The sequence below is a fragment of the Erpetoichthys calabaricus genome, chromosome 13 (genome assembly GCF_900747795.2).
Source record: "Erpetoichthys calabaricus chromosome 13, fErpCal1.3, whole genome shotgun sequence".
NCBI classification, from domain to species: domain Eukaryota; kingdom Metazoa; phylum Chordata; class Cladistia; order Polypteriformes; family Polypteridae; genus Erpetoichthys; species Erpetoichthys calabaricus.
Window position 1 is genome coordinate 79,197,760 of NC_041406.2, and position 24,708 is coordinate 79,222,467.

Below are 24,708 nucleotides of genomic sequence, written 5' to 3' on the forward strand. Positions count from 1 at the left end.
TTGTCCATGAACTTCTGGTAACTCTCTGTCTGATGACATTCACAGTATGTGTTTTGGTGAATGTTTTCTTGAAGCTGATCTTTGCTACAGTTTTCTGAGCCCTCCTACTCCAGTGGCTTGCCACTGTACACCTTACTGGCAGGATAAAATTATGTTGCATTAAATACATTTTTAATTGTAGTTGTTTACATGGTGTTTTGTTTTCTATTGTAGCTGTTACATATTTCCCAAGCTCCTCCTGGTGTAGCTCAGAACTGCATTTTCCTTATTTTCATTCTACCTTTTTAAATCCAGTTACATGCAGTACTGTTTAAATGTCAGTATTGTAGCAGTATTGAAATCTTAAAAACAAGTGTCTTGTAATGAATATTAGTAATGCTACTATAGATGAACAGCTCACTGACTGATTGATAGACCAATTACCATTTAGCAGCCATTATACTGTGAAATACGTAACCCTGGCAGTGTCTTAAGAGGATTGCTTGATTATAATTTGTTATGTTAGAGACTTTACATCAGTCCAACAATATCTAGGAATTTTCAAGGAAAAATAAAACACAATAATAATGTAAAATATATTGGCGGAAATGTAAATAAATCAAATTTTAAAACATTAATTAATAAAAAAGGATAATGATCTTCATTTCGTAATAACAATGTATTAACAACAAGACTTTGCAAACACTTTCAATGGTATAGTAAATAAAAAGCTTACTTCAGAGCAGTAGATTTGCCATTTTTATGGATACACGTGACCTGTCGTGTTTGATATCCAATCTGCAGGTCCCAGAATTTGCTCTCTTGTCTGTTTTGTCGATTGCGGTTTCTCTTTTTTTTAATCAGCTCTCGTGTCTCAGGATCCTTGACTGCTTTCTCCCTGCCTTTGTTCTTCCGCCGCTTCCCAGCTTGACGGGCTTGTCTGGAGTGAGGCATAGCACAAGTGCTCCAGGGCCCCACTTTCAAGCTGTACATACTTTCCTCTGATTCGCAGGCACTAAACTGGCAAGGCTGGAATTCTGTAAGGTTCGGACAACTAGATCCTCCAAACAGCGGTGGGGCTAAAACACTCCGAAAACGATGTTGCAACCCAACACCACAAGTCTTGGAGCATGGGGACCATGAAGAAAACTCTGAAACGACACAATCCTGTGGGCAAGGGATGAGGCAAGCTTGTTCAAGGCGGGGTTTTGGTTCAAAATATTCACAAATCACATCCTCAGCTGGTGTGCCATTAGCTTTTTGAACACATGACACCTCTCTGGTTTGAATTCCTTCTTCCCCCTTAATGCACTCTAAGGATTTATAATTTCCAGAGTTTCTTAAAGCCACAGCTTGGCACTGATTCCATTCCCCTAACTGCCAGTCATATAACTCCTTGTGCCAGTCACAAACCCGAAAACAACTCTGCTGGTTATCAGGCTGCTTTTCAGTCTTAAGACAGTTCGAATGTAATGTAGTCCACCCCTCAGTGTGAGCGCACCATACAGCTCTGCTTTGACTGCCACCTGGTCCACATTCATTTCCCATGCACCTTCCCCAAGGACCTGAAAAAGAAAGAAAAGAAAACTGTATGCACCAATAATCACAATTTAGGCAATATTTTCAATGCAATGTTTGACTAAATGTTCATAGAAGATATTGCAGTCAGCAGTGCTTTTAGTAATAAACCCATAACACAGTCATAATAACATTTCTCTGAATATTAAAATAGCTTATACAGGGTAATAAATGAAATTCTATACCTACCATGATGTACAGTATAATATAGTAATTAGCAAATAACCATTGTGATTTTTATTTTATGCTTTATCAGTTAATGGCTTTTATGGCCACAGAGTAAATTTTTATCTGGGTGTATTTCTAAACATAATTCAACCTTGGCCAAGTGACAGTGGATCATGACATTAAAACCAAAAGTCAAAAGTTAACCCTACTCTTTCGTTTCACATGAACCCTTGTCTTTGGTAGTCTTGCCTACCAAAGCAGTTGATGTAAATTTTGGTCATTTCTTTTCTTTTGTGTTTGCCATACAGAAAATACACAATGCGCTGCATATGCTCTGTTGCATTGTTATATTATACTAGAAACCTTCTTTTTATTTATTAAAAAAAAAACTTCTGTTTCTTTGTACTGTATCATGTACTGAATAACATGCATGTTACTTGGTTACTCTGAAGCATATGTTTGTTAGCTTTGTTAAGAAAGGTAACATAAAATCACACAAGATTCTCAAACAAGCTTAATCTGATTAACGGTTGCTAGAGTCCAGAGTCTATCCTGACAACATTCGATACAAGGCAGGAACCAATTTTGCACAGGGTCTTCCCACACATCCCCTCACCATGAGAACACACCCGACTTGACACTTAGCATAACATGCATGTCCTGGGTATGTGTGTGGGAAACCAGAGAAAAATATGCAAACTCCACATATACAGAGAACATTAAGAAACCAGGATGCTGGATCCATGGAGTAGCCATGGTAGCCTCCATGCAGCCTTCTGTGAAAGTCAATACAGTATTTAATGTAAAGATTAACTGTACTTATTAGACTTTTTGTATTTAACGTGTGAAGAGGTCTACATAAAGTACATTATTGTGTCGTTGTTTCACTAAATACCTATGAGTTAAGATGTTGTACAGCACAGTACATACAGAAAGAATAAATCAACAAAGATTTCCACCAAGCCACCAACAGTTCAGATTGCTGGGTGCGCTCAACTCTTTATTAAAAAAAACTGAGTTCAAATTAGAAGCTATGTGAATAGACAAAGATAAAGTGAGTATATTCATTAAATATTATATATGAGCCAGGAATCTATAATTCCTACCCTAGAAGTCTTAAGGATGTGCATACATTCTGATAACAGCAAGCTTTTCAGGTGCTTGAAGCTGAAGCATTCTAATGCTCTTAAGAAATACTGATTGGCTATTATATATTCAGTAACTAGGAGACACTTGTGCTCATCAAAAGCAAACACTAATGCTTGTGTAATGTCAACACAGGCAGAATATTTCATCAGCCAAACAAAATCATTAAAGGATGGCGACAATTTTGCCGCACTTACATAAAGCAATTTTGGAACAGCTGGGCAAGCTTCTGTCTTTATCAATGAATCTGTATGCTCATTATTCTTTTTGTCAAAACCATTCATATAGGTAGAAAAGTGTATCTTCTTTGGTAATAATTACATTGATATATCCTTTTTTGGGGCCTTCTTTTTCATCACATGATTGAGGGGAACCAAATCCAATGCCAGCAGCCTTTTTGGTGAAGGAGAAAGCCAGCTCTTAAAGACACATTATCATACTGTCAACTTATCTTCCCACCATGGAACATAAATGGATTTAATGAAAAAAGAAAACTACTGTGTGAGACAATTTCCTTAGTAGTTATCCATTCACATTGGATGACTTTTCCAGTGATTTTCAGTTTTAGCCTCATTTACATAATCTCCCGTGAAGATGACTGTATAATGTGAAATACCTAACGAATGAGACCAAGTAGTCTGCCAACCTGTTTGATTTTCTTGTTAGTCATTGGGGCGGTCTGAATTCGCAAGGGAGTTGATAACCAATGAGTGATCATTCAGAAGTACAATGCTTAGAAAGTAGCAATGAGGAATAAGGAACACACATGTTTTGAACCTCACAGAAAAGAAACTCATCTGTCTGATGTCTCCTCAAGGTTTATAAAGGGAAAAAAAGAAAAAATGGGCCAAGACTATGGCTGAACACACCATAGCTATTTAACCCTTTGCACAGCACCAATACAACGCCAGCTCCATCAGTCAGCATAGGATCTGAAAACCTCACAAACTGAGGAGAAGCTTGCCTGTCTGATGTCTTGTTTATTACAGGCCATAACAGAATGGAAAAAAGAAAAGATAGGGCAGAGATTGATGCTGACCTCACTGCAGCTGTTAATCCTTCATGCAGCTTCAGCTCCATGAGGCAACACGCTTTTGGCTGTCAGAAAAAGGGGTGAGCACAACTGCACTGGAGGACTGGCACTCAGTCGGTAAATGTGACCTGGGCTGTGATTTCCAGTCATGTATTTTGACAGGGTGCAAGAACGAGATCAGCGACTGTGCTCCACAAATCTGACATACCTCACAAGAGAAAGTTGCATAACTTGACATCAGGTAATGCCCGCATTTTAAAAATTACTTTTGATTGTTTTATTTTCAGAGATTCCTTATCATTTAATGCTTAATTTAAAAAGTAATCCTTAAGGTGACTGAGTAGTGAGCAGCATTTGTTATCAGAAATATTTGCAGCGACAAATTCTACATTTTGGTAATTACTGGTTATTATTTATCCCTAAAAATGCCTATTCTTATTAGGTTATATTTTAAAAAATCTGAGCACTGAGAAAAAAACATATTTAATAAAAATATGCAGACTGTTTTTAAAACAGCCTATTAATTTTGTATTATGCTTTAAAAAATACAGCCAGTGTAAAAGCACTAGAAGCAAATATGCCTGGTTAACAAATGTAAGTTGAGAAACAGCGCCTTAATCAAGACAGCAGCAATAGTACAAGAGGGTAAATATCATGGCCTGTGTAGCAGGTCCCAAACATATTCTCGTGGTATATTGCAGGGACATTGGAGGAATAAACATTGAGAAACACTTTTACAATGGTTATAGTCCAATACAATTCTAGTTTCTTGCACCCATCCCCATTTTTGTAAGACTCTTTAATGCCATCTTTCTTATTGATGACGCAATGTGCAAAGCAGCTAGCTATAAGTCTGAATAAAATCTGCAGAATAACTCATTTTTGGATGATTTCTGATACCATTTGTTACCGATAAAATGCCTGTCTCTGCTATGCACTTCAGGGTCTTGGTCACACTAGCCTACAACAAACCCATTTTCTGGCATTGTGGAAGTCCTTTGAGCCTTCAAATCCATCCTAATTGAACTTCTAACCCAGATGAACCTGCTGTATCTCTACTGGAAGAAAGTCGGAGTTTGACTCTTCAAAGGCTGCAGAGTCACTCATAAATTAACAGCTCTATGACAATACTCCAATATAATTATTCAAATCCTATAAATGTTATCCTTAAATACACTATTCAGTACTGTCCTCAAGATAACTCCCAGACATTTAAGGCCAGATATTAGTAAATTGCTTCCCCTGAGCGCGTGTCCAAGTGATACCAAATTAGATCAGTAACAACTGTTTTAGACAAAAGCCGAGGTCCTTATGGGAGCCATGATGAAAGTATTTATTATTTTAATATTAAGACACATTCATGTACAAACCTTCACTCACACAAGTTGGGAGAATTTAGAGCTGCCTATTAGTCTCTCCTTTATGTTATGTGTATGGGGAACGACACTGGAGGACCTGAAGAAAACATTCAAACAGTGAACAAGCAGGATTTTGAGCTGAGATGCCTGAAGCAATGAGGTAACAGAAATAGCCACAGCATTGCACATACATTTAACATTAAAAATTAAATTGTGTTCCATGTTTTTAAATGTTTTATATTATGTCTGGAAAAAAAACAAAGGAATGAATAATTAGTTTTTACTTTTTTCAAGTTTATGTAAAGAAATAACTTAAAATATTTTGCTCAATGTTGGGAAGCTTCACAGCTGTTCACAAGTCAAGCACAAGTGGTAACACATGCATGACCACAACTTAGCTTAAATTGCTTTAATATAACCAGACTGAAGGCAAAAAAAGGTAAAATAAGTATCACGAAACATCTGGACTAGTCAAATGGGTAAAATAGTTAGAAACCAACTCAAATATTTTCTGTTTAAATTTGAAGTCCAAAAGTAACAAAATGAACTATAAGCTTTCAGCCACATTTCTGTTTTAACATAATGGAGAGATAATACCTTTTTCTACAAAATATTGCACTTATTTTTGGCTTGTAGAAATGTTATATGTATTTTAGGTGGAAAAAGGTAGCAAAGACCAGGAGACAAAGAGCCAAGGGGTTGTACCAAAGAATAATGTAAGAAATAAGCACAGTTCAGAACCGAAAGGTCTAAACGAACCAGCACACTAAACCAAACCACAAGTCCAAAATGGAGTAATGGACATCCTACACTAAACTAAAGATCCTTTCCTTAACTACAATAAATGCACAAAGTATGGCTTTTGCTTTATATTACCTAAAAGCTTGGATTTCTGATGGTGGGCACCATCATCTTAAATAAGGTTAGTGTTATAACGTTAAATATTACGTGAGCATCCAGCCATGTGCACAGTGTCTGTGTGTTGTCGCCAACAATAACGGGACTATAACCACTAATGTTATGAACTGGAGAGATCCTAAGCATACAAAGTCCCGAAAATACTCAAAATGGCCACTAGAAGGGGAAATCATCAACAAACAAAGGCAGTAATTGAAATGGATACATAGAATATTTGTAAATAAGATTAATTTTCACAAAATTGCTCTGTGGCAAAATTAAAAAGCTTCCAAGAGCACAAAAGACATAGGAGGCAATGCCCTCAAAAGGAACAATAAAAGTGAAGAAGGGCCAAGAAGCAAAGTCAAAGAACAGAGGACTGGCTCAAAAAATCCAGTCAATAACCAAAAGCATATTATCAATAATCACTAGACGAGTGCACCCCCACCACCACCACCGCGAGCATATTCAGAATGAACCACAAAGCACTGTGGGTTTGCCTCAGCCTTTATAGGGCTGAGGGCAGCCCCTTGACAGTGATGGGCAGGTGGTCACGCCTCTTTGGGACCACCCACAAAACACATGGCACATAATAAAAGATGCTTCAACATAAAGAAACTAAATAATCAACAATGTTCACATAAATGATGCACAAAATAAACAAAAATGTCACATCTGAACTTCAGCTTAGGGGAGGAACCCTGAGTGAAATATAACAATAAGAAATTAGCTTGTTCACAAACAATTAGGGGACAACATTGTATTGTGAGGAAGTCAATGAAACATTGATAAATATTAATCAAATAATGGTAACCAAATACAGAAAAATATTCTTAATGATCAGAGACTGGTTGTGACACATATATTTGAGACATAAGTTTTATCAAGCATCATTTTTCTCATTTCTTTGTCTTACTATGACTCAGTTTCTACCCTAACAGCTCTTTATCTTGGAAGATCATTCCAATAAAACAATAACCACTCACCCACTTCGCTGATACATAAAAGTTGTATCAAATTAAAAAATACAAGAAGTGCAAGAGGATATCGTGCAACCTTTTTAGTCTTATGTTTTAATCTTCTAATTAAACATGACATCTAGCCATATCTGAACATGTGACATATTTAACAAAAAGGTGCATTATTTAATCTTTTTAATAAAGGATATATTATATAAAAAGAATCATTTGTAGAGTGACATTCTTTTCAGGCAGACATGCATGCACTTATGATCTTTTGATTAGCATCTAAGTGTGTGAAGAAAAAAAGGCACTGCTTTGTAAAACTCTGTTCAATGCTTGTATGGACTGGATGTTGGGCAAGGTCGTGGGGTCCAGCGGCTGTGGGGCATCTGTTGGTGAAGAAAGATTTATGGATCTTGACTTTGCTGACAATGCTGTGATCTTCGAGGAGTCAATGGAGGGTGTGATCGGGGTGCTTGAGAGACTGAATGAGGAGTCTGAGTGTCTGGGCTTGCGAGTGTCCTGGATAAAAACCAAGATCCAGGCCTTTAATGACCTCTTGGGCACAGCCATCAGCAGTGTGTCTGTTTGCGGAGTGTCGACCTTGTCGAGAGGTTTACTTACCTTGGCAGTGACATTCATGTCTCTGGTGACTCTTCCTATGAAGTCAGTAGACGGATTGGGAGAGCATGGGGGGTCATGAGGTCGCTGGAAAGGGGTGTGTGGCGCTAACGATATCTTTGCAAAAGGACGAAGGTCCAAGTCTTTACAGTCCTGGTGCTTCCAGTCTTGCTTTATGGTTGTGAGACATGGACGCTATCCAGTGACCTGAGACGAAGACTGGACTCCTTTGGTACTGTGTCTCTCCGGAAAATCCTTGGGTACCGTTGGTTTGCCATTGTGTTGAATGAGCGGTTGCTCATGGAGTCCCGAATGAGGCACATTACCTGCATTGTGAGGGAGTGTCACTTACGGCACTACGGCCATGTGGCGCGTTTCCCCGAGGGTGATCCAGCTCGTAAGATCCTCATTGTTGGGGACCCAAGTGGCTGGACCAGGCCAAGGGGTCGCCCACATAATACCTGGCTGCAGCAGATAGAGGGTCATTTCCGGAGGGTGGGACTGGACCACGTGTCTGTCTGGGGGGTTGCCAACTGGGATCCCGAGTTGTTTTGTCGTGTAGTGGGTGTGGGAACGCACTGTACCAGTGCATGCTCCCAAACTTGACTTTGTAAAATTTCTGAACTTATTACAGCATCTTGTTATTCTGAATTATATTTTTTATTTTCTTCCAAAATGCATTTGTCAAAGGTGGTCCGTGCAATCAGGCAAGTTTTAAATAAATAATCATGCCCCAAAAAGTGCAGACTCCAATCGGCCATGGGTGTGTGCAAGTGCATTTCTCTCCGTGGTTTATTGAGGTGCTGGTTTATCGTGCCACATAAATGTCCAGAGGCGGGCAGATCAGTCAAGTGCCTCAATGGTGCCACGTAGGAATAGGCTCATCGCATCTGCGCCCAATTAGACAGGTGAATATAAGAGGAGCCTGCGCGGCAGAGATGGGAGACAAATGAAAAAAAAGAGAACAAAAAGAAAAGAACCAATGTTAAAGAATTTGGAAACAAGCCAGGGCGAGAAAGAGCCGGTGAGAGAGCAAGAGAGAGAGAGAGAGTGAGAGAGGAGAGGCAAGCCTGTGGGAGAAGAATCCCTCGGAAGAGCATGCGGCCAATGCTCAGGGGCTCAAGAGGTTCACTCCAGATGAGTGGTTCAGAGAGCTGAAATTACCTGTTGTTTAAGCAGCTCTGCTGCATAAGTGAAGGGATAGGCAGCGGGAGTTGGAGAAGCTCGGCGTAGCACCCTGCTGGTTCCACAGACAGCTGTAGGAACCCGGGTCTAAAAGAGATGAGGTTCGGCGTGGCACCCTACTGGAAGCCATGGAACAGTAGGGACCCAGACCTAGGACAGAAGGTTGGCTGTGCCTGTCAGGTGTCTCATCTACTGTAAGGCCCCTTGTGGGGTAAGTAGAGGAGACATCAGTTTTAAAGGGAAGTACCAGGGACTGAGATTTTTAGAAAAGATTCCTGCCACGTTTTAACCTTGATTTTATGGATTTATTTTTCTGGAATTTAACCTCCACAGTTCACTTTTTAAGGATTATTTATTTATGAAGATGCACTGCACTGTTTTTTGACCACTTGATTTTAACTTTCTTTTTAATAAAAGCACAGTTCACTTTTGCACCTACCCCATGCTATGTGTGTATCCTTATTGGCCCGGCTCATCTCGGCTACGGTATCGATGATCTGGGTGCAACAGGCTCCCCAAAGGCAAACGACAGCATGGAGCCAACCTGGACCATTCACAGCATCATGATTGTATTTTATGTTTAAGGAACTTTAAAGTAAATGCAGTAGGGAACCCTGATGCATCAAGACTTCACGGAAACAGAAAAAAAAGTAATCTGGAAGTTTTAGCCATTAAGATGAAAAAAAGTAACTAAAACACAGAAAAAATGCTAGACATTAGATAAATTATTTTATACTTTAAGGAACATACCATTGTACATTAGAACTATTACAGAACCATTTTAATAATTATATTAATAACAAGCAAATCTGTATTTTCAACTCTACACTAACAAATTCATTACACAGGTCAAGCACTAATTATCCTGAGTTGCTGTTTTTTCAATGGAATTCTTAAATAATCTGTAACTGAATATTCTATGTGACATTTAAAGTGAGAAGTCTCTGATATTGGTGTTGTTATGAGGAATATGTATAGTAAATCCAGCAAGCTTCAGGATAAAAAATACAAATTCAGATTTTCTTAACATACTGTGTATATATATATATATATATATATATATATATATATATATATATATATATATATATATATATATATATATTATAAATAAAAATCCTATCCTGGAAAGCAAAAAGCTATGTGATCTTCTCGTAAGACATTTTAAAGACCTGCGAGACCAAAGACACGCCCTACTTAAAATCTATCAAATAGGACAACAGGCAGCAAAATATTCAGTCTTGTGATTGATTTGAGCACACACAGATCCAGGGCTCTCAGCGCATATAAAGTGTATAAGGTACGTTATAAATTAAATGTCGACATCTGAGCGAAGAAGAAAGCAGTGTGGAGAAAAGAGACTCAAATGTGTTGGACAGAAAAAGAGCAAAAAAGAATAATCGAGGTGCAAATTCAGAAAATAAGGAAAGTAATTATCAGCCCAGAACAGGTGGAATTGGAAAAAAAAGCATGTCCAATCCGGCTCAGAATTAAAAGACAATGAGTAAAAGAAAGTAGAACTTTATAAAGACGTTTACAAACATTGACGCTAAACACATGCAGAGCAGGTTAGAGACTATGAAGCCAGTGAAATTAGAAAGGCTCAAAAAAAAAAAAAAACAGCGCTATACACATGTGGAGAAAGTTAAAGGATATGAAAGTAGGAAAATTAGAAAATATAAAAAAAGAAAGTAAAGATCGCAGTAGCGCAAACAAACAAACTGCCTCATTTAACTATGCACCAGTCTAACTTTGGTTTTGCACAATAATTACTACACTATTGCACCTTAACACTTAATTCTACTTTATTCACATAATTGTACTTATTTATTATGTTCTACTATACTGTTACCTTTCAATCTATGACTTTTTGTTAATCTAACTGATATTCTTCTAACTTTGCACAGTTTTTGATAAGTGGATCAGGATGCATTTCACTTCGTGTTGTCCTGTATTAACTATGCATGTGACAAATAAAGAATCTTGAGAATTTCAAAAACGGAGTTTACCGCACATGCATTTATTGGTTACTTTGTTAGTGTATATATATTTATCTGTCTGCTTATTTAAAAAGCTACATTTACCCCAGGAGTCAAAAACGTTCTGTCTAGCCCTTGTACAAAAACCTAGACAAAAGCTGGGGTATCACCTTGGTAACCCCATGTACCTTTGGAACTGTGAGAGGAAAATAGCACAACTTTACAGACAGGAGTCCAATGCAGAACTCTACTTACTTTTTTACTTTGTAAAAAAAAATTATTAACTGTTAATGATGTAGATCGTATTGTCTGTGCTGAAATTCCAAACAGAGAAACCTATCCTGACTTCATTAAAAAGATTCAGCATATTGGGACTTGCAAGATTACAAATATTGTTTTTAGAGAAGTTCTGAAATAAAAGTGAAACTAATGAGATAGCAACAATTCAAAGAAAAAAAAAATCTTAAAAGTGTGTATCTGGAAAACCAAACATGGGGGTTGGTGAGCGAAGCGAGCAGGGGGCGAACCACACCAGGTCCTCTTCCACATTTCATATCTACTAGAGGTCAAAAGGTGCAATTTATCATACCCCTTCAAAATTAAAGATTTAGGGATCACTTAAAGTGTAGGCTTTTGTAGTATCTAACTGTACTGTAGAAAGACCAATAAAAAAATTAAAAAGGCTAAATTTGCCACCTTCAGTAGCCTCCCACATAACACAATATACATAAACACACACAATTTTAATAATAGGTTTAAAGACTAAATAATCAATACCAACCAACACAATATATGCTACATCATATGCATTCTTTAACAATGATATTGATCTTGGAAGAAAAAATATGGCCAGAATTATAAAATATATCAGGCAATAACTCAACATGCCAGTTTACATCCCTGGGCAAAATGCAGCAATGCAAATCCATCATCTCCCACCGGAATTGCCTTGTACTGGATATTTTTAATGATATTTCTTTGTCTAAGAAATCCTTGTTTTGCACCATAACTACATTGTTGTACTATACTAGAAAATAAGCACTTAAGGACGACACAATACAATTCAACAATAAGAAATTATTTTAAAAATGAAAAAGCATAATTAAAGCCTGAAAGCATTTGCTCGGATGGGTGCTCATTGACCCAGGGTCACTCATATTGCTTCAGCTTCCTTTAAAATGTATTGGCTTCAGCTTATATAACACAGACTGAGATGTTGTAAAAATTAATGTAATGCTGAAAATGGAAAAATATATACATATATAAATATATGTGCAAATATATATACTACTGGTCAAAAGTTTAGAACCCCTCAGATTTTCCAGGTTTTCTTCAAATCTAATCAGTTGAAATGCAATGATTGATCTAAAATGGTGAAAAAGTAAGCAGTAAACTCCCAGAGATTTAAATTTAAAGTTTAGGTTAGCAAAAACTGAAAAAAGGAAATTTCAGAATATTACAAATGAGCCTTCTTCAGAGAACAAATAATAGGTGACAACCTACAGATGTTGTGTAGAGCTCCCTTGGAGGATTTTATCTTCCAGATGGCCTAGTAATGCCTTGAGATCCCATAGTATGAGTTGGACAGTGTGGGTGAGGAAAGGGATGTGTGGGCCTCACTAATAAGACTTGCGTCCATGACCCAGTTTCTGATAAGCAGTGCAAATGAATGACTGAATGAATGAATGGATAAATGAATGTAACAGTGATTGTTGTTTTTTTGAAAATCCAACTTCTAAAACAAACAGACCATATTTATTTGAAGTTTTTAATTTTTTGTGAATCTGTATAAAGTGACCTACTGCTCTTCTCCACACAGAAAAACCGATGTGGCAAAAGAAGAAATACGTTCACAACATATGAATGTACAAATGATACAAAATTTAATTGTGAAACCTAACCTATGCTGAACATGTGTCTGATATGACTTTGGTTACCCAACTTACTGAAGCTCCAAATATATGATACAGCACTTGTCTTTTGTCAAAATGTGTCCTACCCAAAACTGAGAGTTTGATGTCTCAAGGAGGGTTTTATTTATCTTCACGGTCATAAGAACAAGCTCTACCTCCTCCAGACTTAGCGAACATGGACATTGTTCAGAAACTGTATAGCGCAAAACTTGCTTTAGAACCAAGTTCATTCAACAGGAAAATATAAAATAAAAATGTCTCAAAATAACAAACTTTAGCTCATGTTAAACTGTAAGCCAAGTATTTAGCTAGCCACAAAAACTTAACAATAAATTCATTTCAAAATATACTGACAAATAAATTCAGTCATATATCAACAGAAGGTTAGCATAGTCTGACTTTCTGATCGGTTTGTAGTAACACTAAATACCCCACAGAGTAAGTCCACAATCTGAAAATCTGACTCATGAAGAAAACACTGAGCATGAATTCTAGATTTATCTATTATGAGAAACAATGTTTTGCAGATGTGTTCCCTATGGTAGGTAATACTAATTTACAGTTTTCCATGTCACAATTAATCATTCTTTTACAATGTAGATGCATCATGTCTAACTGCTAGTTTTAGGCTATCTGTCCATCAGACCACAGTTTGTGAGGCTCATGGATTGAGTCTTTGGTGAGGATGTCAGCAAACTGTCGCATCTCCTTTTTTCCTCCCTCTGTACACCTCAGACAATAAAGAGTGACGCAGCTAGGGGTGGTTCGCACCGGGCGGCATTATTGCCCAAAAGGCTCAGTACAATTTGTGTGTAAGCAGCAGGGTGCGGAAAAATATCACTCATGAATGAAAAAAGTAAAATTCTCTGATTTTTACCCACAGATGCTTCAAAAATAATTTTCAGACTGTCCTTCTGTGACGGCATCAGACACAGTAGATGAAATTTATGAGGCAATAACAAAAATAAGCATAAACATTACACTGATAATAATTTCTACGAAGATAAACAACTAATTTACAATTTATAATTTCGTTTTCGTTTGCTGTGCCCAGAAAACATCCCCACCTATCACTTTTACACTACACTGGTTCTGGTTTTCTCAGCGTAATGATATTGAACTAATAATTAGAACACAGCTTATCAGTACGTCTATACTATATTCTTGTCTTGTTGATGCTTAAAAATAATTATATGTGAAAAATTATTGCCATTTGTCTATATATGAATAAATCTATGCAAAATGTATCTTCATTTTTCTCTATACAGTACGTCATTTAAATTTTCTATTTAAATAGATTAACATATTCAGATATGTTGGAGGGCAGCAAATTGAAGCACCACTCCACTCTGAGCGGCACGAACTCTACCTACGCCACTGACTATAAATATAACACCAGGTCCTGTCACTTACAGAAATCTCTGATGATTCTGCACTAAAGTGTGTATTGATGAGGGGAATGGTCCACAGCATTGGAATTATTTGGAAACTTTGTTTCTTTGTGCAAAGAGAATTATTTGCAATTTAACTCTTTTAGGGCGTATGTTGACTTTTGTCAACACAAGCGGCCGAGGATGGATATCAGGGGCAGGGGGCAAAAGAAAGCTGTAAATGCTGATAAAACTCACCGTTACATTACAGGTAGACCCTCTTTACTCAGAGGACTGTTAGACCCATTGACTTGTTGTTGAAACCCTGCGTATGCGTGAGTAGCGTAGAGTAAGCAACATCTAGAATGGCATCAACATCGGGCAAGAGAGTGAAGCAAATACACAAAGCAAAATTTCTCTGTGCATATTATTTATTTTTTGCATATTATTGCTGCATCGGACTCTGACTTACCGAACTCCGATTTTGATACAAGTGATCTGGAGATTGAAAACGAAAGTCAGGTGCCTGCATGAGCTGACCGGTCCCCAGCTGATCACAGTGCAGCTGATGTGCCAAACAAAAACGTTCGCCCCGGGAAGCCTACACAGACATTGATCTGTGGGAGACAAGCTGGCAACTGGACTTCACCAAACGACGCGGCCTGCTGGTGGACACTACGGATTAGCAGCCACTCAACTACTTCAACCCGTTTTTTTTTTTTTTTTTACCAGAAAGTGCCTTTCAGCTTATGAGTGATGGGACAAAGACGTATGTAATAAATATGTGAATATGCCTACTGTAGGCAGAGTGACATTTGGCATAAATAAGTATTTTATGTTGATTTATGTGTGAAACCACTGCTTTGTGTGCTTTTTAGAAAACTGAGTTTTTTGGGAAAATATTCAGCCCTGGGACAAAAGGATGAAAAAATAATTAGCCATAAAAGAGTTAACATCAGCAAAATCAAGGAACCAGTTATAGACTTTGACACACCAAAGAGCCTTTATGCCCAGTACTTGAGGGCAGGCCAGACTTTTTCTTTGATACACTTCTTTAATGTGGGTAATGGCATCCTTTCCATATTCTACAACTCTATAATGGCCAGTTTGATTTTCTTTGCTGTAATGTGCTGAGCTGGTAAAATCATTTTAAGAGAGGCCTACAGAATCAAAAAGCTGATTAAGTAGGCAGGCTCACTTATGGGATGCACTCTCCACCAGCTGGAGGTAGTAGCAGAGATGAGAATGAAAACAAAAAAGATGGCCATTATGAACAATGCTGCACATCCTGTCTCTGACACATTAGCACTGAGTACCTTTAACCAAATAATTATTCAATAGAATTTTATCATGAGACACTATGGGGTTCTTCGAATCTATGGTAACGGGGACTCTATAAAAAATTATTACATTATTTTAAGACATTTTGCTATCCATAGCAAAATTAACCATGTTAAATGAAAAGTATATCCCGTTTATATTTTAACATCTTCTTGTGAGGCAATATAAATCACATAGTCTTTTACCTCCTCCATTAAAATAAACGAAAGATTTCAATTTTCTGTTTCAAGTCCTCTTAGCTGCAGGTTATTAGTGCCTGTAAAAACTTTAAAATGACATTAAGATCTATATATACTTGATGGCACAAATGGGAATAAGCCTGTAAGTGTGGGAGCAGAGCGGAAAACAAACAGTCAAGTGGATTATGTTTTCAGTGGTTACCTGCAAGTAGAAAACACAGCAAACTATTTTTCTCCAAGATGTTATAAATGCAATGCTGAGAACCACATTTGTTATCTGCCTATGTTTTTCTGTCTGTACACTTAGACAAATTTGTACTACAGCAAATTACAGGCATTTTTCTTGCTCTCTGTCATTATACGCCCTGCAGTATTCTACATTAAACTGAATAATGTGGCACTTGCTTTTACTGCCTGCTGGGTAGCATCAAAATATTGCAGTGGTTGCGTGCTCATGACTGCTCCATGGTAGAGCTTTTCAAGGGAAAAATCAGACCTACTAGTGCCTTTAGGGGACAGACTTTGGAGAAAGAAACCACCATTATCACTTACTATTACTTAGATTCAATAGTGTCATTTGTTGGGTGTCCCATATATGCGTTTATTAAAAAAACAGAAATATACGGGCTTGTATTCATAAACATTATGAAACTGGAAATTAGACTTCATTCTTTGATCATAAATGTGCCCCATTAAGCAAAGACACAGTGTGCTCTTGAAAACTCTGTGCTGAACAGGACTGCACCACTTCTATTACTGAATCACTTATCCCTGTGGGACATCTTGAGACTTCACAGGATCCCCTCAAAGTTGCTGGATATCATCATGGCTGGCCTGTAGACTGGTACTGTGAGTGCTGTGCAAAGTGGAGACAGAACCTCTGTGTTTTTGCCAGCTGATTCTGCAGTTTGTCAAGGGTGTGTTCTTGCTCCTACTCTGTTTAGTGCTTGCATGGACTGGGTGATGAACAAGGTCGTAGGGTCCAATGGCTGTGGGGCATCTGTCGGTGAAGAAAGATTCACTGATTTTGACTTTGTTAATGATGCTATGATCTTCGCGGAGTCAATGAAGGATCTGATTGGGACTCTTGAGAGACTGAGTGAGGAGTCTGAGTGTCTGGCCTTGCGAGTGTCCTGGATGATAATGACCTTGTCGAGAGACTTACTTACCTCAGCAGCAACATTCATGTCTTTGGTGACTCATCCTATGAAGTCAGTAGACAGTTTGGGAAAGCACGGGGGGTCATGAGGCCGCTGGAAAGGGGTGTGTGGCGCTCCTGATATCTATGCAAAAGGACGAAGATCCAAGTCTTTTGAGTCCCGGTGGTTCCTGTCTTGCTATATGGTTGCTTGATATGGATGCTATCCAGTGACCTGAGTCAAAGACTGGACTACTACTAATTTGTGTTGAGTGTGTTGTTGCTCACGGAGTCCCTGCATTTTGAGGAAACATCAGTTATGGCACTATGGCTATGTGGTGTGGTTTCCTGAGGGTGATCCGACTCGCTGGATCCTCATTGTTGAGAACCCAAACGGCTGAACCAGACCAAGGAGACGCCCACATAACACCTAGATGCGGTAGATAGATGATCATTTCCGTAGGGTGGGACTGAACCACGTGTCTGCCTGGGGGGTTGCCAACCAGGATCCTGAGCTGTTTTGTCATGTGGTGGGTGTGGCAATGCGCTGTACCAGTGCATTGTACCAGTGTACCAGCCTGACCTGACCTGATCTAGAATTCATCCTAGCATCTAATGATCCATCCTTGGAAGACACTGCAGTGTAAACTCACACACTGTGCCACTGTTCTACTCCAACCATTACATTGATTTCCCATTTTCGTTTATTAATCTGACATATTTCTAAGGTATTTGAGTATATAATACCTGTGCTTTATTTAGTGAAGGGCTAATTTTCATTAATTAAACAATTCAACTGTTCATGATTACATATAGTGCTATATACTGGAAACATAATGACAAGTTCCTTTAAAAATTATACCTCCAAATCCAATAGAAAATATATATTCAAAATAATCAAATGCTAGGCAAATCAATTGTACTGTAAACACGATAATCAGTTTGTATGCTGCTGATATTCAGCTCTGCATGAAGTGCACTGCATAGTCAGGATTACTACTTCCTTTAATGACAATGGCTCACAGATTTCTGCTAACTTTTTAAATTTGAATGCCCACAAAAGTAACCTTCTTGTAGAATCTCTACCTTTTCTATTAAACATTGATTCCTCACTTGAGTGTTTCAAGTAATCTGATCCTATCATCATTTGTCTTCAACCTTAAAATCATACTGAATAACTTTGAATTTCACTTCTTGTCTCTATTCAAAATCTTGTTTTCAATTACAAATGAAGCATTGTTAGAGTCTGGCTAAGCCTATTCACATCTGGTACAGAAATGTACTTTCCAACAACTCTTCTAACATGAAAAGAGAACGCAGTAGAGTGATGTGACACACTCCAACCATACTGGATACTTCAAGTTCTCAAGTGGCTTCATTACAATGCATTTCTTCCAGATTTTAAATTATTTGCATACAATATTTGTATTTATTGAGATTTTAAAGGGGAATGTACTTGAATAACTTTAATTAAATAAACAGAGCCAGTCTCTGTATTATGAACTTTGAAACGTCAAGTTAATATGTCATCATTTTTTTTTCCTTGGTTTTATTTTATAATCGATTCCTTTGTACCTACAAATGTGATGGTGACTCTAAGGTTGTTTGTCAATTCATTTTGCAAAAAAAAAAAAATCCACAAAGGGAGCAAATGAATATTGTATCTTAAAATATTTTTTTTCTCTCCTAAGCTTTTGATTCCTACAAGGAATCATCATCAGAGGGAAATGATTAGATTTACAGGAACCCAAGGCAATATATAACAAATAAGGAGGAGAGGATAGGTGGATTATGGAAGGATTTATGAGGTGGGGTTCAGATGGTGTCTTCTTTATTATTGACATGTTCTTCTTTTCAAGTCTGCATATGCTGGGTTCATGTCCAAATGTCTGTTAATGCCGTTTTCATTGGATAGTCACGTTCCAGCCAGTTCTAACCCCACCCAATCAAATATCCACCCTTCTTTATTTGCTATAAATTGCCTTGGGTTTCTATAAGCATAATCATTTTCCACTAATAATGATTTCTGGTAAGAATCAAACACTTAGGAGAAAAAAATATTTTAAGATACATGATTCATTTGCTGCCTTTTTGGATTTCCAGCACAAATATGCAAATCGTATCACAGACCTTTGCCTCCATATATATTACCAAGTTAGATTGTAAGAAAAAGATTGAGCGAGTACATCCAGACAGAATACAGAATGCTAATTTAGTATGATGTGCAGAATATAAAATCAAGGGAAATTATTCCTAAACTATATTACTCACTAGTGGTACTTAATCTAGAATACTCTATGCAGTTCCAGTCTTTATATTATAAAACAGACAAATCAGAACTAGAAAAAGGCCAAAGCAGAACTAGAGAAAGTCCGGAGATTAGTGACTAGGCTGATTCTGGAAGTAAGAGGTATGAGTTAGGGAGAACAACTGAAGGGGTTGAACCTTTACAATTTAAGACAACATAAATGAAGATATGACAAGACTGAAGGTTGTTAAAGTTATGAAAGAAATTGATACAGTAGATTCCAGTTGGTGACATACTGTAGATGGAAACTTGTTAAAGATAAACTTTGCACAAATTTTACAATTTGTTTCTTCAGTGCAAGTAGTGGGGTAGAGTGTGGTTCTGTAGGATCTTTCAAAACTTACGGCAATGTTGTTTTGGAAAATGCAGGCAAATAGGATTGGCAAGCTTCGTAGGCCTGATTGGCCTGTTCTCTTCAAAACTGTTGCAATAATCTAATATTTTAACATCATCTTAGTATATATAGTCTACTACTGTATCTCTGAAAACAAGAACTTTTCAGCATGATTATATTTTAATAAAATATAATTAATAATAATAATGCATTTAAGAATATAAAGCATTTAATTAATATATTTTAATAAATACACTGAATTATTTGCATTAATAAAGCAGTATGTAAAACTGTATGATTACACCAGAGACTATTCACTGATACAGAATGCTCAGTCCCTGCTGGGCAATCCCCGCTTCTTTGTCAAACTCCAGAGGAAACACAGCCATTGGAGGCTGCAGCACCATGGTCTCCCTGAAGGTAGTGTGCTGGTTCTGCTGCTCTTCAACACCTACATCAATGACTTGCCAGTGTACCCAGGCTCCAACAACTTCAGTTACTCAGATGACCTGGATGTGGAGGGTATCAGTGACATAGAATCAACTCTTGTGGCAGCCCTAAACAGACTGAAGGACTGCTACAATAATAACCAGCGGCAACCAAATCCAGCAATAATAATAATTTGTGATAATCCAGTATATCATTGGGTAATACTGGACCACACGCTGAGATTCAAACAACACAATGAAAAACTGCAATGAAAGGTCAGTGTGAGGAACAACAGTCTACACAAGCTTGTGAACAGCCAAAAGGATGCAAGTCCACTATCATCAACAACACTAGTCCTCTGCTAGTCAACAGAGGAGTAGAATTATGGGAAACATCAAAACATGCAAAGAAGATTGATGCAGTCCTGAATGATAGCTGTTGCTGCATCACTGGCTGTCTCAAGCCAACAAACTTTGAGAAACTATACCTTCTTGCTGGACTCTCACCATTGGATTTTGGACATAGTAACAAGTAGGGTTGAAAGGGGAAAACAAGGCATGTCCCAATGAAACATGCAATACAAACACAAACCACCAAGGTAATGCCTGAAATCCCCAAAGAGTTTCCTGACAACAGTTGAGCTGCTGGGGCAGTCAGGTGAGGTGAATCGTCTTGACATGTGATATGCTAGGCTGTCAATAACAGCGGACACCACCATATAGAGAAATGCAGTTGAAATGGTGACGCCGGTTCTGACCTCATCTAGACAACAAGGAAAGCCTTGACTGGATTATGAATTGGGGTTGGTGTGTCATGAGTCAACCTGCGAAAGGAAGGCCTGCCCAACCAGTCAGAAAAATTTGAAAGCGAACATCGTGAAAAATAAAGCGCATACTCTAATGTCCATCATTATAACAACAGTGTAGTGAAGAAGACAGCAGTGGCATTTGCTCATAGATGGCGGGAGGTGGTGCAACACCACACCAACAAGATTAACCAATTAAGTTTGAAACTGATAAGAGTATGTACAATATGCATTCTTTAAGGACAGCATAGTACGCTCTATATATTGGCCATACACAAGTAAAAATATCAGTGTTTGATAATTTAGAATTAGGTTGCAGATAGGTGGCATTGTGACATGGCAGCCACCATTGTTTCTTTTCAGCTTTTACACATTGATTACATTCTTGAATAGGGAATTTTCTCTCCAATAAAGACTTTGGATTCTTCCTATAAAAACAAGCAGGCAGGCAGATTGGCAACTCTGAAATGGTTTGGTGTGGATGTGCAAGTAAGTGAACCCTTTAATGTACTGGCAGAGCATCAGCAGCTCTTTCCTTGACTTTTGTGGAGATTTCAGCCTGAAGATACTTATTTTTTATGTAAAACATTTCAGGATGCAGTGGCTGCTTCTAGATGATAATAACATTCTGTTTTTGTTTTTTTTTCACCAAAACTTTCAAGGGGGAGATCAAAAGAAGAAACAGTGGCACAATCCTCATTTATTCCATTCTAAATATGGCACACATTCAAAACAAGTTGTGAACAACAGGATAAAATTCTTTAAAAAAATGTACTGATTCTTTCTGCATTTCTTCAGGAAGAGCAGATAAAGTGTGTGATTGGAACGTACATTTTGATAAAGAGCAAGATGACTACATAGATGACCTAAGACCTCAGTTTGTGCTATATGGTGTGATTTGTGTTACCTCTAAGTGACACACTTAGCAGCTAAGGTCTCACAGTAGGAATACAAAAAGGTCTGAAAGTTTAATATGAAAACTATATCAGTAGAAAACATTCATTCATTCACTCAGGTTCTGAACTTACATATTTAGTATTGGGTTGCAAGAAGGAGGGGCATAAGACAATATTACACAAATATGTTCAATTTAAATTAGCAGAGGTTGACACAAGTCCTGCCACACTTCAATATCAAGTTTGTATCGAAATCGGCATAAAATGTCTGGGTGTAACTTTTAGATGGATCGGAACTAAATCCTGGATAAGTTCCCATCTTGAACTTCTTGTTTCATAGTTTAGTTCTAGCATCCAGTTGACCTGACTGGGATAAAGTACATGGAATGTAAGAAAGCAAAAAAAAGTTTTTGATACTAAACTATAGTCACAAATTGTTTTTTTATTTTCTAAGGGACATATTATATTAATAAGTGAGTCAAATTTGTAATTGTTTGTCTGGTTATGAAGGTAAATACTGTATACAGTTGTGTAATACCCTGAAAAGGTAGGAATGCAATGTGTAGTAAAACAGCATCTGGGAAACTTTAATTGAGATTTTCTGTCATTGCAGCAAACCTATTAAGACCTCCCAACAGAAAACAGCACATCTGCTAGAGCATAATAAATTGATGCCACCTGTGCTAGGATTACCACTTTCTGATTTGTAAATGCTATACAACAATTACATCATAACAAATGACCTTGGTCTGAAATAATGGACTCCCCGAGCAAGAAAACCATGTTTTGGAGTGGAAATGGCTATAAGAAGGAGCATGCAAACAGCAGCTTGCCTGATCTATCTATCTATCTATCTATCTATCTATCTATCTATCTATCTATCTATCTATCTATCTATCTATCTATCTATCTATCTATCTATCTATCTATCTATCTATCTATCTATCTATCTATCTATCGATCGCATGATATAAAAAAATTGTTAACACAACTCAACCACAATAGCTACAGATACAGGATTTGATACTAAGTGCAGGTGATGGATCCTAGAAAGGACTCATTTGGTACCATTTGGTACATACTGTAATTTGTTGTGCTTCTAGGTTATGACAAATGTGTTCTGAGATTTTTAGGTAAGGAAGGCAGAAGTTTTAAGTAATGGTAGTTATTAAAAGTAAGGAAGACAGAAGGCTTGAGCTAAGGTAGTTACACTGAATAATCATCGTTTCAGAGGGTGGTGATGTATGTTGATTAGTACGTTCAAGTAAGAATTTCACTGTACTCTGTACATGTGACAATAATGATCCTGTAAACCTACAAACATACATGCAATAAAAACTAATCGAAACATCTTTTAAAACACTCAAATTAATAATAGATTTAACAGTACTTGCATCACTTGAAATAGTACTTTAACATTATCCTTTAATTCCTGGCTGTTTTAATGGGTGCAGGCTTTATTGTTGCTATTCTCTTAATCATTGGCTAGTTTGTGGCTTTAATAATTAGCATTGTTTTTTCCCGCATTTTTAATTCTAGAATTAGAATTCTGAATGATCATATACTTTTTGCTTGTTCTTCTACAGTATCACATTTAGTGTTATGCCGCTTAGCTTAACTGCAGCGCAAACACTAACTGCCTTTTAATTTCTACTTGCCCTCTTTGAATAGCCTGCTGACAAAATGAGAGAGAGAAATTGTTGGATGTTATTAGCAACTGACCAGGAGATGGGTGCAGGTTTTAAGACAGAAAATGGAACAAACACACTTCTTAATAGACGGTGTATTGCTTTCAAATACCAAAGGGTTTAACCGTAAATCTTTACACAAGAATCACTGTACGTTTTTAAAAAGAGCAAATAAACTAAATAAGCGCAAACATTAAACAGTAAAGGTGTTTTTGTCCAGAATTGCTCAAATCTACCTAAATAAACCAGACTTTCAGAGAAATCACACCAGAGTTAAAAAACAAAAAAACACTTGTCCAAATGATAGAGGTGTGAAAATGCCTTAAGACTGAGAATTGAATCAAGATGTGGAAAGTTATGAGTCATTAATATAAAATCAAAACCTAAAGTACTAAACCAACACACATAAATCATGGCTCAAATCCATAATTTCAGAGCAAGGAGTAATGGTGCTGGGTTTATAAGCAAATCAATGTGACGCAAATCATGGTGGCTCTTGCAAAGTGGTCTGTAGCTACCATGAAATCCTTTTTCATGATCCATTAACTACCTATCAAAATTCTAACTAGCAGCGTTATGCACTTAACAATGAATGCAAAAAGGGAACATCATTCCCAAATAAAGATGTTCAAAAAACATGTGAAAATAAAACCTGTTAATTCAGCTTTCGAAATATTAAGGTCCCAAGAGCAATTTATATAAGGCAAAAAAAAAACACTAACAAGAACACAGGGGGTTTTCCAGTATTAATTATTTTGGAGTTTTTTGTAGTCATGAATTTAGCTCACAAGACTGTATTCTTCAACTCTAATGCATCTGTTATGCCCAATCTGTAAATGTCCAGGTAAATTTCAGTAAACTGATATTATTGTAATCAGGCCTGAAGAGGAGTCACATATTCATCCCCACTCATGCATGAGCATGTTCAGAAAGAAAGCTAAAGTTCAGAACAATGACATTTGGAAGCTACCCTGAGAACACTGAGTAAAAGGCAGGGTCCTAGTTTGGAAGGACCACTAGTCCACTATATGGTTTACTCATAAACAAATCAACACAGGGCCAGTTGTTGTTAACTTTTATACCTCTGGTTGATACTAAATTTATAGACTGAGTGCAGAAACAGGAGAAACAAATACACAGATTAACAATTGAGTACAACTATAACCAAGATTAGCTTCTGATTAGTAGATCGTTTAAAATGAAAATTTATAAATGCCAAACTTATACACCATTCTAGACAGACTTTTTCTATATACAGTAACTGTTGGACAGCTTTACATTAAAAGTCACAATAGCTCTTTTCTTTCAAAATTTGAAGAAAATCAGATAAAAGTGTCCCATGAAAACTCAGCAGTATAACTAAAACATTTTACTTGTATAAAGACATATTTTGTGCAAATG

At 37.3% G+C, this 24,708-nt stretch overlaps 1 protein-coding gene across 1 annotated transcript in view; it reads right to left on the reverse strand.

Moving 5' to 3' along the window:
* The window catches only part of thsd7aa (thrombospondin, type I, domain containing 7Aa), a 486,116-nt gene that overhangs the window by 251,000 nt on the left and 210,408 nt on the right, over window positions 1-24,708 (reverse strand). Inside the window, exon 2 of the mRNA XM_028817154.2 lies at window positions 716-1,544. Within this exon, the coding sequence (XP_028672987.1) occupies window positions 716-1,544 (829 nt within the window). The remainder of the gene's footprint in view (window positions 1-715; window positions 1,545-24,708) is intronic.